Here is an 18,860-nt window from a genome sequence, read left to right as displayed (position 1 = left end):
AAAAGAACAATGCTTTTTTTTCTGAACTGTCATCAGGACAACCTTTTTATGCAAGGTAGGGTAAAACCTGATCAGTTTGTGTAGCCTGTTTGGCTCTTTCATCATTGCTTTTCATGATCTTGCTGTAGCTTCCATACTTTAACAGTAACTTGACAGCACTGTACTTTTAGCAGCAAATATTTTGTAAAACAAAAATATTAGCAGTGGTTCCTCATATGTATATTGCTGTGTTACAAGCAAGCTGCACATGAACACATTTATAATCAGCGAGTTTGATGTGACACGTATGCTCTCACCGGTACGTTGACCCAGGCTTGTGACCCAGCGTCACTGCTGTTCCTCGGGTCCAGTGTGAGGGTCAGAAGAGCATCTTTAACCAGAATGGACACAGCTCTCAGGATGAAGGAAGCAAACAGGTTCATGTGGATGTTGTTCCTCATACAGTGCAGCTTCCTAATGCAGAGATGTCAGTGAGACTTGTTTTTGTAATTGATATCTTCACTATTTAGCCTCGTTAGATCAATCTCTACTTCTGTCTCTCCTTTCTCTGTTTATTTCCTATTTGTTCTCATCTCATTTTGGACTGTTACTATTCCTTTTTTGCGTTCATGCTCCTTTCTTGTCATTCTTCTGTCTCAATGTGTTTGTTTATTGTATTTTTTCATTAATTAATTTATTTGTTCACTCATCCATACTGCATACTTTCCCTCTTTTAATCATTTTATTATTTTCTAAATCTATCCTCACTTATTTCTCCTTTCTTTCTCCATCCCTTCCTTCGTTCAATTGCTTGCATGTAATACCTGAAGCTGATGAGAATTCCAAGGGCCAGCAGCAGAGCTCCCAGTGAGAGAGAGTAGCCCACTGTGTACATGATTCGTAACTGACTGAGGATACGGCCATACTGCTGCTGTAAACCCAACAAAGAGACAGAGGCCATTACTTCCATATACTGCATTCAACACACACAAACACACAATTGAGATTAAATTTGGGGCAAAATATGCAAAAAATACCAAAGAGAGTATTTGAACAGATGGGAAGAGTTTCACAGGTCGTCATATTTGATTGTGTCAAAGTTTAAAGTTCTTGTGTCGCCTATCCATCTGCCATTGTAAGCAGCTTTGAAAATGGCAAGACTTAATTCACAAGGCCAGCAGGCCCACACACATAGTTCCATCCACAAACAGGCATACACAAACATGCTGTACTGTTTATAGACACACCTCACCAGGGTCGTCCTCACATTCACTGGTATTCTTTTGTCCCCATTTACCATCTTCATTGCAGACTCTGTAGACCAGACCCCGCTGAACTATTCACACAGAGATATGCACATTGTGAGATTATTAAGGTGGAATGTATGCTGAACCGCCCACTCTTCAGATGGTGCTAAATACACTGTCCCACAATAATAAAAACAACAAAAGGCTCTTTGTACATTAAATAAATGTTGTGTGGCATTATGTGGCTTCTTACTTTTAACAGAAGCTCAACTAAACTTTGTAGCTTCCACATTTTAAGAGATGTATGAAAGCAGTTAGCTATGCAACATGTGTATTCTGGCCCAAAGTCAGATACACAAACATATAACACTCAGAAGTCTCAACATCAGTTTTTTTTTAACACAGGACAAGAAGAGACTTCCTGTTAGGTTACTAATCCACAGGAGATAAGAGAAACAAGTTGTCTTCACACCTGTTTACAGCTCCCAAACCAACTGGAACATGATAACAAAGAAAGAGCTGTAGTATCTTTTTTTTTTAACATTCTGCACCTTTTTATTAAACAATGCAAAACTACTGCTCTAGGAGACACAAGCCACATTTGTGTCACATGTTAATCACATTTCTGTGTCTATAACAGTCATGATGGAAATCTCTCTGATTTATCACTTTAACAAGATACAACTACAATTGTCAGATTATAGGTATGTTATAGAAGTTAGAACTGCTAAAAGTTTTTCTGTGTGTCACACACAGCAGAAAGCAGAGGTGACTCAATTACAACCGCAATTACATACAATGTGTACATTCTTTTTCACTTTTTTTTTCTTTGCATGATCATCTTTTGGGTCATGCAAAGATATTTATCAGGCGACAACTAAGCACTCAGCAGAAATAAGAGGTTACATTGAGTTACATGAGTTACACTCCTGCAGGAGATCGTTCTTCTCCTTTTCTTTTACTTTGGACATCCTTGTTTCACCCTGTGGTTGGTTCTGTCACTGGTATTTTTTTCCATTTATATTTGTGAAAAGTCTAGTGAAAGCTTGACTTTGAAACTACACAGCAAAAAAACTTTTCCCTCTAAAGCTATACCTCTATAACATGTGCACAAGCTCCAGCCCAATCAGCTGGAAGAGCTAACACCAGAAACCATGGTACACAGCTGCTACACAGCTGTATAACAATATAAAACAACAAACTTCCCACAAAACAAAACAAAATATTACTTGTGCAGCAGTATTGATTCTGTGATTCCCGTAGTTCTAGTGATTGTGGAAACGCTATCCCTATTCTGACTCTGGTTTGACCTCTTTCTTTACCCAATTATTATTTTAGCTGTAGCCTTTGCTAATACTTCCCTTTGTAGCTCCCTGAAGCAGTGCCTGATGTGTGAGGTTGAAATTGCTGCCATTACCGTGCTGTCTGCTAGCTCCTCTTGGACTCTGTCCTGCAGTGATCTGTAGACTTAGGTGACATGCAATTAAAACACAGGCAGAGTGCACGTAGGAGGGACAGTAAACAGGTGGAGAAGCTGCTAGGCCGTCAAATCATTGCATTTGGCCTAAATGTTGCGTGTGCACATGTTCTAGAGGTATAGCTCAGGAGCTCTGAGGGCATGGTGTAAGACAGGGATACTCACATCCGGTCCTCAAGGGCCTCTGTCCTGCAGGTCTTAGATGTTTCCCTGCTTCAACACACCTGATTCAGATGTAATGGATCTCTTCAAAAGATTGTAAAATTCTGCATCAGCCTGTTAATGATGCATTGATCTGAATCAGGTGTGTTGATGCAGGGAAACATCTAAAACCTGTAGGACAGCGGCCTAAAGTCTGTGTGAGACTAGACAGCAAATAACTAAGATATAAAGCATCGTGTTTGAGTATATAATCCTTACATAAAATATAGTAATCTAATCCCCTCTTAATACAAAATATTGTACTTATTCTCTCGTTTTACATTCTTCTTAAGCAGACATACTCATACCCCACATATATTGTACATACATACAGACCTTTGCGGTACCAAGGCAGGAACCAGGGGCAGGAGACATTGACAGTGGTTCCTGGAAGTCCATCAGGCCAGCAGGCATACAAATCAAATGTACGGTTGCACACCAACCCTGTAATAGAGAGCAGATGTGTAAAATGTTTGCTTGGGACCATGTAGATCAGGTTTATGTTATTCACCTGTATGCATCTCATTCAGACATAGAGGAGAAGGATTCACCTGTGGCAGGGGGCGTGGCGTTGATGTAATCCAGGCACTGGTCCTTGTAGCTGCTCCACTGCTCCTTCACAAGCTCCAGAGAGTTAGCAGAGGAAACCTGCCGCAGGAAGGACTTTAAGAATCTTCATGTGAAATATCAGCAAAGCCACAACAGCACTTCCCCATCAGTGACCTCTCAGTCGCAAACAGTGGCACTCAAAACAGAGTGGATTAAAACCAGATTATATTCTCTGTATGTTTGTGTGTCTGTGTGAAGAGGTGTGAGCTGCGAGTTGTGATGTACCTTTGGGCAGCTGCAGAGCATGAGCAAGGCCAAGAGGAGACACACCTGGGACATCCCACTGATGCTGGGAGGATGGGGGTCGGTGGGGACCAGAACACAGTGGAAGCCCAATACATGAGGCAGTCTCAGCCCTGTTTCACCCTGTGGCCTACACACGCAACATGGAGAGGATTGTTATGTGAGTGCGCGTCTGTGTGTGTGTTGCTTGTTTGTTTGAGCTAGAACTGAAAAACAGATTATGTGAAACATGATGGTAAGAGAATCAGTGCAATGAAAATAAATGATCATTTACAGAAAAAATATTTCACTGCTTACAAAATATTTCACTGCTTACAGATGGAAACCATATTAACAACAACAATGTTAACTTCTGAAACAACAATGTTAACTTCTGAAAAAACAAAGATCCAAAAGAACTCTTATTCTCTTATTTGTGAGATAAAAGCTTAAATTATTCCACTTCTTACACTGCATCGGTTTTCAAAGATTGAGAGACAGCAAAGGGCCCATGCCTCAGCCCCTTTTCATGGGGCACCCATTCAACCAGTTGAAATACCTAGAATCCTAACAGCCAGACTTTTTTTGTGTGAACTGGCTTGACAAAACCTAAAATTCCACTAAGATAATTTGTCAAATACAAATGGCTATGCGCTAAAAACTAGCTTTTTTTGTCACCGTTTTACTGAGTATCTTGAAGTCAAGTAAGAAAATAAATAAATGCAGAGATATGAATGTTTCAGCCAAGATGGCTGTGAAGCCCATGTTCCAATACTTCACAGGACTCCATAGAACATACGTACCATATAAGGAAGACAATAGAGAAGAACTCTAAACATTTAACTTTAAAAACTTTAATAAAATGAGAGATGAACGAACTGCGATCTTTGTTCAGAATTTTAAATAATGTGAAAAGGGATGTGTTCAATTTTAATCTGCATGAACTGAACTTTGAATGAGCTCTTATGACGTGTGAACTTGGTCAATGCTGGTGGTTATGATCTTCCTCTGTGAACCAGGATTTCCTCTTCAAGCTTTATGCACTCGCACATAACAAGGGGTATTTCATGCCTCATTTAACACTACTTCTGGACAAAATACATTGACAGCCTTACATTTCATTCATAAGAAGAGCAGGTTTTATGAATGGAAAAGTGGGAGGAATAAAAAACTATCAAATGCTGAAAATGTTTATTTATACTATGATTCAATTAGGCGATTAAAATGCCAACATTTGATCAACATCTAAATTCACTGACTGGCTTTTAAGACTATGATTGATTTTCTGCCTGTTTTTGACAATCTGACTTTTATTCAAGGTCAATCAAGTGCTTTCAATTTGGTTCAAATGTCAGGAAACAGTATAGATGCAATAGTTCTACCTAACAATGATGTTAGATGCTGTTTCAGTTTGATTTTGTTGTCTGGGATATGAAAAGGAGCAGAATCAAAGAAACAATGGTGCTTTTCATGGACAGTTTGATCAGAAACTCAACACAAACAGCTCCAGATCAGGTTATGTCGGTAAAAACGCTTAGTAGAGGCTCAACATACCTCGCTAAACCCTAATGCAGTACACCCCTCTAGTATATTTACAAGTATGTATTTGTTTGATTCTGCCTTTACAGTAAGAATTACACATTTAACCATATCAGATTCTCAGTTAGCGCCTGTGTATTTCATGATTGGTTCCTGTGGCATCAGTTGACCATCTCCACCCACGCAGTTGGAGAACAAAACGAAATCTGAAACGTTTCTGCAAAAAACACCTTGACCATGGAAACATTTTTGGCTAAAACGTTTCAAATTCCATTCTATTCCAGTCCCTTTGCTTCTGACACAGTGCATCTTCAGGCCGTGTGTGTGCTTCTGCTCAGGTTTGCTTCCGTGGTGCTGAATCACTACACCCAGCAGAAATATAAGATGAACCTCAGTAGAGTGCTGCTGTGTTTTAATCTTGCAACAGACCTGTTATCTTGTGGTGTTACAGTAATAATCTTTCCATTTATGACCACATGCAGTTCTTATTGACTGAGCAGCAAAGCTGACCACATAGATAGAAGACAGGCATTATAAGATCCTGTGGGGCTATTTGGTACAGAAATCTGAGGGATTACACAAAAAGATTAAATTGCTATGAAGAAAATATTCTGAGCAATTTATCTTGTATCAATAATCTGTCTATGAATCTAAGTACGAATCATTCTAAAAGCTGTTAACTCAGACTACCTAATAATGCATAGATATCGTGTTTTTTCTCTCATGTGTACATCAGTCCAATTCATATTATGATTGAAACTCTCAAAAGAGCAACAGATATGTGTTAATCCACTGCTGGATTAATTTGTTACATAATCTTAAAATTCTAAATTCAGTGTGGGATCTAGTGGGTTTAGAAAGATTTACAAAGATAAGCTTAAAAATAAAACTGTTTGAGACACAAGCTTAACTATTGTTGGTTTTGCTTTTTGACAATGGCCAAAATATTATTTGTCTTATCCTTTAAGCCATGGTGTGTGAGGAAAATAACTATCCTACATCTACTCCAGAGAAATACAGTTAAATGTAACAGTTTTGGTGACCCAGGGTGAATTACAGAGTTTATTCATTGCTGAAGTGAAAATAAGTGAATACACCTCCAACTAAAAGCACACCGTGTATCAAAAATGAGCTTTTCCTCTCATTCACTCTTATCTTTTACACAACAATTAAACAAACTGAGGTATTCACAAAAGTGCGAGGTGCAACTTATATTCAGTGTCACATCATGTTTCATGAGTAATCTCTGTCATTGTAACAGGCCTGAAAACATAAATAACATGACCGATCAGAAACACTGGGCACACTCATCCTGGTTTGATTGGCTGTCTGCTTATATGGCAAAAAAAAAGACCAGATGTTTCTTTGCTTGCACTGATTAAGCAAAACAGTTAATGATAGAAGCCCGTGAGCATAAAGTGGTTTATTGCAGCAGGAAATAGACAAAGAGTCATCACAAGGCTGCATCCTCTAAATAGATCAATATAAATCTATCTAAATGACAGAGTATAAGTAAAATGAGTTTAGAAGTGAAAGTAAGTGTTAGTTAGGTGCGTTAGGGTGTTAAAAAATAGTCTCCAAGAGATTGAAAGAGACACCCCAGAACTGGTAGCACTTGGTAGCTCATTTCACAAATGTGGAACCACAAATGAGGAAAGCCTGGACTGAGACTGCCTTGTACAGACGGAATGCAAAACCTGATGACATTCCTGAAAGGATCAGGCTGGTTGAGAAGGAACATAAGCCTTTATGAGTTTACATGGCTGGATACAGACCCCCACAGTCACTCTGTAGGTAAACAGTAATGACTTGAATTTGTGTTAAGCAGCCAGGTTGCCAGTGGAGTTTAAAGAGTAGTGGAGTGACACATATCTTTTTTAGGTTGATCAATCATCAGACATGTTCTGGATCTTTTGCAGGGGTTTAATTGTGCAAACAGTGAGACCTGATAGAAGAGCAATGAGGTAATAGAGGCAGAGAATACAGAGCAGAGGATGGCTGCAGAGGACAGTACATTACTGTCTCAAACTGATAGCCTTATCGACCGCATAGGCAGGCTTTTCATTACATACACACACACACACACACACACACACACACAAATGTGCAAACACTTATTCAAACGCATGTCAAAATCCTAAGGAAAGAGGATTTCATTCTTTTAGCCTGTGCACATTTTGGTTTATATCACAGTATCATAAGCAGAAGACCAGAAATTAAATCCTGAAAACAGCTCTTGGTGTTGGTGGGTATGATATACAGTCATAGCTAGACATCTTTTTCTTTTTTTTTGGTATCTACAAGATTACCTTGATGACGGTGCATTTTAGAGTTTTCCCAGAAGGATTTGTGGTAGAGTTGTTGTTTTTTTAAAGTGCACGCAAAGACCTCAGTTTCCCAACACTGATGCTTCAATAGTGTCTTCAGATTAAGTGCTTTTTAAAGTCTTGTCTAAATGATGATTTACCCACAAAATCTACATAACTCATGTATTCTTCTGATATCCCCACACCATTCTACAGTGAAGTATATTCTATTTATTTGATGCATTCACTGTGAGAAACATTGCTGTGAACTCTTCTGCTCAGTCTTCTTCTAAATAGCTGAGTTTAATCTCTGTTACATCACAGTTCCATGGAAAAGGCTCAGCATTTGTGTCAAATAATCATAAGATGAATACAGTACTGTGTCATTAAGGAGCGAGACAATGCAAGAGTTGAAAAGGGAGAAAATATCTACACAACCACTGATTTGTGTGAGCACAATCAGCCTGGATGATTCACATGTTTTTCTTTGGATATTCCCGAGTAATGAGCTATTCATATGAAAACATGATGTAAATTAAGTTCAAATGACAGATGAACATACTTTGTGTGTACGTGCAACTGTGGTCCCTTTTACAGTCGCAATGCCCATGAGATTTTTGCTTTAACAACCTGTAAACAATCATTTGCATGGTGCATTTGTCACTCTTTCTGTCTCACACACACTTTTATCTTTCTCTTCAGGGAAAACAGAGGTCTTACGTCACACATCATTGTGTAGGATTCCCTTTTAGTTAATGGGAAGTTATTTGCGGGACATTCAATTTGGAACAATAAAGGGTAGCCATAAGCTAACCCTCGAGATTCCAGCACAACCAAGGATCAAGTTCAGAACTCCCGAACTGCATTAAAAAACATAGCCCTCTGAGCTATACATCTGCCTTGAAAAGACAAAGACATATGGGCCTTTTATCTTTGTGCTAGCAGATGTAGGAAGAAAAACTATTATTACAGTGAGTGGTTCTATGTATGTACATGTGAAAACACACACACATAAGGCATGTCTAATGAAACCAAGAAAGGTTCTGCATGAAGTCCATGAATGAAAAGTTTCTGCTCTGACAGCTCCCGCTGTTAGATTCAACAGCTTCCATTTAACAAGCTGCTGTTTCTAAATGGCACAGGCAGGGAAAAATAAAATGTTATTCAGGGGATTAAAAGAGAATGTTCAATTTATTTGTCATTCACAACATCAAACCAAGAAAAATCAACAACTTGCTACAGATGCCAAAAAAGTCTCCCTAATGTCCTGCTGTAAATGTTGTCATGAGAGCCAGTTGCAGACATAGTGGCGTCTTAAATGTCATGTGAACATCAGGGAGCCGTTCCTTGTTTGCTGGGCAAGTTAGCTATGGCAGCTTCACACTCTCCAACGCTACCAGTCATTCCTTCTATATAATACAGCCCTTTATCACACTGCTTGAATAAACTGTAATATGCATAAAAAATGTCAGTCAGCGTCTCAGACGCGTCAGTCTATTTTTCATTCTCTCCCCGAGTTTAAAGTGCACCTTTGTTCTCATATTTCTCTATCTGTATCAGTGTGTCAGAGCTGAGACCATGCCTCCCTCCTCTCACATGTTTTCATCAAAGTGTACAATCAATAAGTTAGGAAAACAAAACAAAACAAAGAGAAAGAAGATCAACTGAAACTTCGGAAATAAGTTTTTAACCACATCTGATAAAATGTCAGATAATGAAGACTATCAGAAAACAGACAGCTCCCCATTATCATTAACGTCACACAGTGCATTTGTGTGTGGGGTATAGGGCTGCGGAATAATTGCATTACCCTCAATGAGCACTTGCAATATTATGCTGCTTAAATCAATAAGCCTTCCCTATGTGACGAGGAAAACGTAATTAGGCAGAGTATGGAGAGTATGTAGGAGGCATATACAAGAGTGCAGTGGCTGTAATGGAGATAAGCGGAGCAATAATTATGTTGTTGCTGTTTTGGTGAGCTTCTCCTATGTAGTGAATGACACTCATCTGAGCTTAAACACCAGCAGTTTTTGTCTGTATTTCTTTCTTTTTTTGTGCTCATTTTCTACTTGATGATGGTTGATTTTAAACTACATCTTATTTCCATGGTAGACCATGGTAAGACCATGGTAGGACCATGGTAACTTGGGCTGAACTCATGTGCTGAGCCAGTTTGTGTTTAGAGTTCCAGATTAAATCCTCTGGAAAAAATCATTTCTGCGCTTCTTCTCCTGATGATTTTCCTGAGAGCAAAATCAAACTCGGGCAACATTTAAATGTCATCGGGCAGAAGTACAGAAAGCCGATGCTCGACATTGGCATTTAAATGATATTGGACTGTCTGACATATGATAATGATAATTCAACTCCCATCTTAAAAATCAACATATGTATCATATTTATCAACGAATTCTCCATCTTTTTTATGGTCTGACCCTTCAGCCTCTCATAAGCACAGCGGCTTATCAACTGTGGATTTGAAGTGCCATCAGCCAAAGCTTTCAGGAAGTCCTTCCTTGTTATTATTCCTTTTGCGTCCTCAAGGGTGAAATCCTGACCATCTTGTTTCCTGTCTGATTTGGCTCATGTGGGAAGTTAGAGGAGTGGGAAAAACACACACATGGTCTGAGAGGGACATGCTTAAATGTCTCTTCTATGCATCTCAGACTGGACAGATACTGATTTAAATAGTTCCTCATAGTTTACACATACTGCTATGTGCTTTAAATATGTGGCTTAAAGCTATTTATTATTCAGAAATATTAGATTGGGTTATTCTAACACCATGCAAAAGAACTCTGTGAACTGCACTGTTTTGTTGTTGTTTTTTTTTTAATCTTTTCTTTTTTTGGGTCATCTTGCTCTGAGTTGTTCCATTAGGAGGACAAAGACCTTCCAGTCTTTGCTGTTTACAGAAAACAGGGCAGAGTCACCTCTCCTCTTCAATGGTTTCGCATATTGAAATAGTTGAAATAGCTTGGCGTCCACCACTATTATGTTCCAATCATCTTCCCTTCCAGTGAGCGAACATCTGGGTTGAGAAAAAAAAAAAAACTGAGTATCACTGAGGCACTAGCAGATGGTCTGAGCAGCTCTGAGCTGATCACTACATTCAGAGTATATTTCTGTCAGAAATGTAATTAAATGGATGCAGCAAAGAAAAAGGAGGCAAGTGTCCAGTGGTAGCTTTGGATGAATTCAGCAGCATCCAGATGAGATCGTAAAAAAACTGTGTGTGAACGAAGGAGAATGACAGAAATGGAGAGAGGGGGAAACGCACATGGAAAGATGGCTTGGCCAAGCACATACCATTCTCAGTGTCCCGTGGAGAGTGCCCAGAGCTAGACCCTAAATCCTCAGGCGTGCTTTCTGGACTCCTCCATAAATCTGCTTTAGTTGCACCACACATATCCTGCTCTCTATACATTCTACTTTAACCTCCCTCAAATCGCTCCCCAACACCACATATTTCGGTGTCAACACACTGATGCATAAGAGCACACACATGTGAGTTCATATGTAAGTTTCCTAAATCACCAGAACAGCTTAATGAAGACTGTTTTGACATCTATGGCTATGGCTTCTATGTGTAGGTATATACACTTTGAAACAGGGTGAACATAGGTATAATGTATCTATAACAGTTTTTTCTTAGTGTAATATTATCATATAATCATAACGCTTGTATTTATCTACCTGCAACGGTATACACACATAACCTTTACAATCTCATCTGGACCCTGCTGCATTTCAGTATTGCTTGTATTTGCCTGATACATTTGCACATGTTTACATATTGCGTCTTTACTGTAGCAGGAATGTACTTTGTTGCATCCTTTACATGCAGTGACTGCTTGAAGGAGGCAACTGAAAGACATCACCAGTTGCTGGGTATCTTCTCTGGTGCCCTAAAATAAGGGCGACTATGTATAAATAGGTGTTGTGATTTCTACATTGTGGAACTGAAATCTATGAAAATTTCTCTGGAATGTGCACTTCAATCATGTTTGCATTGTTTGATTTAGAATTTTACACTGAGGAACATGTCTCACCCAGTCTGAATTAAAAAAAAATCTGATCTGCGCTCCCACCTGATAAAACAACAAACAATCTCACAAAATGCAATGAAAAATGTAATTGCAGAATTTATGCTAGTTACCCTTTACACTACTAGTTAATCAAAGTAAACGCATGACTGTGATGTGTCTGTCACCCAGCAATGGCAGTTCATACAACAAAATCAGCAAACTGCTGCACAAAAGGACTTTTTTGCAGCTATTATCTACCTTATCTCCCACAATCTGATGTCAGTGAGGAGCATGTAACTATGTGTCATATCCAAACTAACCCTTCGACCTGTCTGTCATGCATTTGCAGATGACGCATCGGCCGACATACACTGTCAATCGTGTGACAGCCACAAATATGGGCACAAACTGATGACACAGCACGACGCTTCACAGTAAGAAGCCAAAAAGAACAAAAAAATACAAATCAACTAAAAAATTAAAAGCTCATTATGTAGTTGATGATGCACACATGGAATATAAAAGCAAGTATGAAACCACCAGACAAGCACCTAAGGGTGAAAGTATGAAATATTGGCAATATGAATAAATCTGCACCTCTGGAGATACTTTTACTATGTAGCCGCTCAATTGCCTGAAGTGTGCATATGTTCCTGCATAAATACACGCCTGTATGTGTGTGTTTTGCAAAGAGTGGATAAAGACAATCATGGCACCCCCACTGTGAGTGCAATGCATGTAAACACAGACAACATGGTGGGTGGTGGGCAGACACACAACTATTTTATTTCTCTGACTAATAGGCCGAAAAAGAGAAACAATAAATAGGCATCTGGACAAGAAATGATACAAATAAGAAGTAAGGAAAATATCCATTTCACATGTTAAGTTTTTTTTTGTGAGTGCCTGACATGCAGATGAGTAATGTTGTGTTTTGTCTTTGTGATCTCTACGACCTCTGAAATATGTGTAAAGATGACATTTTAGAAAATGTTGAAAAAAATCTGTTGACAATCAAATCAGTCACAAGCCACAAAATGCAGCCAGTATCATCGAGTCTGTCCTCTCAGAATAAACAGGCAGATAACACACTATCAACAGTCTAAAATAGCTGAGGCTTTATAAGGAAGCAATTTTGAAAAAATAAGGTCATTATCTACATTGACTGAGAACCGGATGCATTACTCAAACTTAAAAAAAGCAGTGTTTTCTAAAATAGAAAACATAATTGCTACGGTGTTAGTGGAAAAGCAGCTGCGCTATGTTCCTTGGGGTTTCACATCCCTCCCTGTTTCAGTAACCACTACTGTTGTTTCTGAGCAGATTTAATATTGAAAATCTGATAGTCTCACATTTTTAGGAATTTCATTACATTATTGTCATTCAGCAGATGATTCTGTGAAAACTACTTACAACTGAAGAGAACACTGATGGGAAATATGGGATTCAGCAACTTTCCCAAAGACATTTGAACAAATTCGATCTACATATCAGATTTAACACACATCAGAAAATGTGTATATGTTGGAAAATATTCAAATTCAAGTCAAGCCACCGAACACAAAGTGAGACTGGCTGTGTTGAACCTGTGGCACACTTGTTTTTCAATTCAAAGAAAGCATATGTCCTTTTCTGGGATTTGCTGGAACAGCTGATGCTGTTGAACTTGGGAACACATCCTGAGATTAACGCTGGCAAAACAAATAAAAGCAACATATTTCAGAGCTTATTCAATCTGATAGACCCGGGGTCCTGCCGTGCAGCCTCCTCTCTGAACTTCACTCCGCTGGACAACCGTCAACCTTCTCATCATATCTGATGTAAATGGGAAAGTTCAGAGAGCTCTGAAGCTTGATTAAATCATCTCTAAATCTTTCAATCTGTTTTGACCGATCCTGGGACAGGGGATTGTCAGGATAATATGATGTTAGCTGTTCCGTTTATGGGTGTGTTATTCAGCAGTTCATTAAAAACGGACCTTTTACATAATCAAGGAAGCTGTCCAGACCATGTCTTTGTCAGTATAAAATTCTGTAAAAAAAACAACTTTCTTTTTATTTCTCTTTCATTTATGTCGTACAAGTAGGAAAAAATAACAATAGGCGAGGAATTTGGTGATGTAAATGTTGGGTGCACGATCCACAGTCTGTGGTCTGCTTTGTGAAGTAATGAAGCTTGCTCAACCATCTCAATAAGGCAGAGGACTTTCTGTTCTTTTTTATTATTATTATTTCACAAATGAGTTTTCTCATTTCACATGATAATTCCATATATCTGCATAGTTCTGTCATTGTTGAAGGGAATTTTACATTTACATTCCATCTTTGCTTTTTGCACTTCTGATTGTTTACTCTTGTCGCCTTGTATGCGAACAGACCTTAAGCCATAACCAGATTAAATGTTAAAATCCTGAATGTAATCAAATGTGAGCGCTCATTTCTTACCCTGTGTCTGACACTGACAAAGAGTTTTTATTTGAGACAATCTGATTTGTGATGTACATCCAATAACACTGGATGTAATTCCATGGAATCAAATGTGGCTGCATTTGTGACTTTTTCACAGCTGTAGCCTAAATATCGAATTATACTAAATTGGACTGAACTGGATTCTAATTGATTGAATTGAATTTGACAGTATCTAATTGGAATTGTATTACACTTGTTTACTTTTTCTTTAAAGTCCCAACAGAGAACCTGTTGTAATTTGGAACAATATAAATGAACTGAATCAAATTTAAATGAATATCAGCACAATGATTGATGGTATCACTGCCTGTGAAATGAAATAAGATAAGGGCTAATTACATGCTGTTATAAATGTTGGGCTTCCCTTCAAAACTAAAAAGAAACAAAAAGTGCATATAATTCTGTTTTCTCTTGCCTGAAATAGTTTTGTGTGTGATGCAGTTACTTCTGCATTCTTTAAAGAGATTAATTAATTGTAACATCTTTCTCTGATGCGCTAAATAACTGAGGAACTCAGGAGTGAGCCATTTGTAAAGTGGAGAAAAAACTTGTTGCCATTGTTTTCTGTCAGATGAAATATATTTCTTTTTTAGTAAAAAAAAACAAAATGAGATAAGCCTGTTAAAGCGAAAAAGTACCCAAGAGACACAAAGCTTAATCTTTCTGTGAGCATTTGTGTGACACAGTAAGGCACAAGGAGAGAGACTGTGTGTATGTCCATAGTTATGCATCCTGCAGAGTCTGGCTCTTAATTCAGCTGTGTTTGTTTGGTTGTAGTCTTTCCCCCTTAAAGCCAATTTACAGATAATTAGATTTATTGAGTTGTCTTCGAAGAAGCTAGAGGGGCTGAAAGAACATTAAAAACTCCTCTTCTGTTACATTCAAGACACTAATTTGTATGAGTGTCCTAAAAAGACTTGTACGTATGCAAGAATGACAACACATGTGGGAACTAAACAGTTTCCTTGTTTAATATAGTTGATTTGAATTTTCAGCTCCAAAGAAACAGGCAAGAAGGCTTTTCTGCAGTTTCTTTTGAGCTGTTATTACTCTCATTTGCAGTTATTTGATAAGATTTGTTAATGGATAAATAAATAACACTTGGCATGCGTCACACAAATGTCGCCATTAGCAGCTGAAGAGTGGCCGTGGCTCAGTGGTAAGAGTGGGTCGTCCAATAGCCTGAAGGTTCAATTCCCACTCTCACTGCTCAAGGATTGGTGAACTGACAGCTGGTGGGGCGACAGTCCACCTCCTTGCCACAGCTGAGGTGCCCTTGAGCAAGGCACCATAACCCCCCCAACATCTGCTCCCCAGGCACTGTGAATGGCTAACCACTGCTCCAGTGAATATTGCATCTGTCTCTATGAGTGTGTGACCCTGTGCATGTGCACGTGTGTGTTCAACAGGTGCCAATCCGGAAGAGTTAAATGCAGAGGAGTAATTTTGTATATTTCTACATGACAATAAAGTTTCAACTGAAGTTTTGCAACTCTCTCTCCATACCACCGTGCCCTGTGATCTGACCTATTTGTTTCTGACTGGATTTGTTGCGCACGTTCATGGTATGCTGTTTTTCTTTTTAATACGCAAATCTGTTCTATGGGCCAAAGGTGCTTGTATGCACTTCTGCAAGAGAGTACCATACATGCTCTTTGGCAAAAAAGAAACACTTTTCAAATAGCACTTTCATGTGTTTAGGATGGTTATTTTGTGTATCCAGCTTTTATTATTATTGTCAGAAATCCAAGCAATGCACAAGATACAAGATGAAGGTAACAAATGGAGTGGTAGCAGAAAATGTGACTGGACACCCAACATCATTGATTTATGACTCTTGCAAAACTAAAATGCCACAGTTAACAATTTATCTGGAGGGATCCCAACATCAACCAAATAGTGACATTCTTTGTTGTCTCTGCGTTAATTGTTTCCAACCTGTAAAATTCTCTCTAAGTTCTCTGAGTTTGCTGGTTTTGCACCCCCCCCCCATGAAATCCTACGCCAAAAACTGTAGCACACAGCCAAGTATCGGTGCAATTACACAGGCAGCGGAGCTAGTTGCACATGTTAGAGTAACGTGAAAAATTGTTTCTGGCTTTAAACACCAAGAGTAACTTAATGACTTTCAATCCAAAGTAATCCGGAAAATGGATAACAAAACTCAATTTGGTGGTGTCTTCACCGCCAACTGGGGTGAGACTTGTCATCCTGGCAAATAAACAGGCTTGTCTGCTCCACAATCTTGAGATCTGCATGATTTCCAAACATCTTAAAGTCAATACGGGAAAAGCTTGTTGCTTTAATAGATACCAGCAGATCATTTTTAACTCAAAACATGCCTCCACATGTCTCTGTGTAAAGAGGTCATGTTCTTTTCACATATTTCTGTGAAACCCAGGCTGTTTCTGAATGACAGGATTTGAGCAGTTTATAGAGGAAAGGCTCATGGAAATTAGAATTCTGCAATTCTGTCAATATGATCTAAACTTATCTGAATCTAAACCCATTTAAGGTCTTATGGAATTCTGCTGGGAAGATAAAAGATACTTAGAATTGTCTGCATCAACCAGATGACTCGGTCTGGCTCTGCTCTATTTAACGACTGCAAAAACACATGTTTTCTCAATTATTCTCAACGATAAGGGCTCCGCTGAGGATCAAGCTGAGCTGTACCTTGCTGGTACGCAACTGAATAAATTACCACATTTTTTCTTATTACATTTTAACTTAATGGCTGATAATGCTAATGTTAGAAAGACCCTTGAGTTGGCACAACTACACAGAATGCAGTCATAACTAATGTTATGAGGCGTAGAAGGCGTAATAAATGTGATGATTTCATGCCTTCAGCATCTATTGAATTTCTAATTAACTTACATTCAGGGTGATGACTTAATAATTCACTAGTATGATCCCCCTGATCTTTTCTGTCAGGCTCACAGGTCAGACTTTATTTCAACTCTGTTCCATGAATCTGCAATACAAACATTGTTGGAAAGAGAGAAGTTATTGTACATGTTTCAGAAGAGACATACGTGATCTGTTTTAATTGAATTTGGAGCAATTTTCAGTGAGAGAAAACTAATTAGATTGTAACTTAAGAAGTGACTGGTGACAGTCAATCATAGTTTTCGATACCAGTTAAAGAGAAGACACTTAGTTCTGAGAGCTCGGTGCACTGCAACTGACATACTGACACAACGTTAACTAACTAAGGACACATCTTCACCAAAATAAATTACATTAGACAACAAATGTGCTGCAGCACACAAATACTGAAACACTTTTAAATAGAAAGAATCCCTTCCTTACAATTCTAGCAGACACCAAAAGTCAAAGTTCATCGTTGAACTGAATCCACAAAGTTAGTGATTTCATTTTCATTTTGAGCTTAATTAGGAGAAACATCTGTGCCATTTGCACTGCTGCCAACTCTACTTTTCTTTTTTTGTGAACTGTCTGCAGTCTGAAGTTGCACACAAATGACTAAGTTAGAAATTCAGACAAGCATTTTTCCTAACACAGGCATGACTACCCAATGTACAGCATGTAGAGAATGCTTACGTGAAATGTTTGATGATGCCAAGAAAAGAAGGCTCAGCTGGTCTAACCGATAGTCTAGCTTGATAGTCTAGATTTACTTGTAATCAACATTAATAATGCATAAGCCCAGAGACCAAGGTCACAACTGTTACCCAATTATGCACTCACAGCATTTCCTGCAAGACCCTCTAGATATAGACTGTAGATGGACACGTATCCATGCATATAACATGTGAATTATCAACTGCACACATACAAGTACAAAGCCACAATAATCAAATGAATAGTAACTATGCAGAGATGTTTATTATTTAAATCTTATGAGTGACATCCATCCATCCATCCATTTTCTATACCCGCTTAATCCATCGGTCGGGTCGCGGTGGGGCTGGAGCCTATCCCAGCGGTCATTGGGCAAGAGGTGGGGCACACCCTGGACAGGTCGCCAGTCCATCACAGGGCCACACAGAGACAAATAAGACAAACAACCACACAAACGCCCACACTCACTTTTAAGGACAATTTTAGAGACACCAATTAACCTAACATGCATGCTTTTTTTGGACAGTGGGAGGTAGCCGGAGTACCCGGAGAGAACCCACGCACACACGGGAAGAACATGCAAACTCCACACAGAAAGGCCCCAGCCGGGAGTTGAATCTGGAACACTCTTGCTGTGTGGTGACAGCACTAACCACTACAGTACCATGCAGCCCTCAAAATAAATCACACTGTATCAAATCACAGTGTCATGTAAGGTAATCTGCTTCTTACCCAGAGTTAGCTTGAATAAGCTCAAACTCCTGACAACCTTCCTAAAGTGGGTAAAGAAAATGAACAAATGGATGGTAGTATTTAGATAGAGTTAGGTTAGATGATAAAACATGCCTGTTTGAGAAGCCTATTTTATCTGAAAAAACACTATTTCAACTTGAAATTAAGGAGACATTGTTGAAATATTGACTGGTAGTTTATATCCATTTATTTTTGTGATTGTTAACTACACGCATGCAATGCTAGAGTGGAAAGTCTGACAGCTTAATAAACAGTGACTACCAGTCAGATTAGATCTCATCACCATTGGAAGAATTATGTGTTTATTTCCAATTTATTTGAAATGGATTTTTGGAAGAAGTGACAGCTCTAGTTCTTACTTCACCAGTGCTCCACATCAGGTGTAATGTCTTTAATTATTCACGCTGATAAACAGACCAACAACACTGATCACGTTCTTT

The 18,860-nt window shown here is 38.8% G+C and overlaps 1 protein-coding gene across 1 annotated transcript in view; it reads right to left on the bottom strand.

Annotated features, from left to right (window-relative positions):
* The window catches only part of gcgrb (glucagon receptor b), a 46,396-nt gene that overhangs the window by 10,192 nt on the left and 17,344 nt on the right, over positions 1 to 18,860 (bottom strand). Inside the window, exons 2-7 of the mRNA XM_072384450.1 lie at positions 3,739 to 3,886; positions 3,456 to 3,552; positions 3,241 to 3,348; positions 1,227 to 1,315; positions 804 to 910; positions 297 to 453 (exon numbers count right to left, since the gene is read on the bottom strand). Of these exons, the coding sequence (XP_072240551.1) occupies positions 297 to 453; positions 804 to 910; positions 1,227 to 1,315; positions 3,241 to 3,348; positions 3,456 to 3,552; positions 3,739 to 3,792 (612 nt within the window). The 5' untranslated portion in view covers positions 3,793 to 3,886. The remainder of the gene's footprint in view (positions 1 to 296; positions 454 to 803; positions 911 to 1,226; positions 1,316 to 3,240; positions 3,349 to 3,455; positions 3,553 to 3,738; positions 3,887 to 18,860) is intronic.

This window comes from Leuresthes tenuis, unplaced genomic scaffold (genome assembly GCF_036924035.1).
Source record: "Leuresthes tenuis unplaced genomic scaffold, fLeuTen1.0.hap1 SCAF_4, whole genome shotgun sequence".
Classification (NCBI taxonomy): Eukaryota; Metazoa; Chordata; class Actinopteri; order Atheriniformes; family Atherinopsidae; genus Leuresthes; species Leuresthes tenuis.
This window is presented reverse-complemented; position numbering and strand designations above follow the sequence as displayed.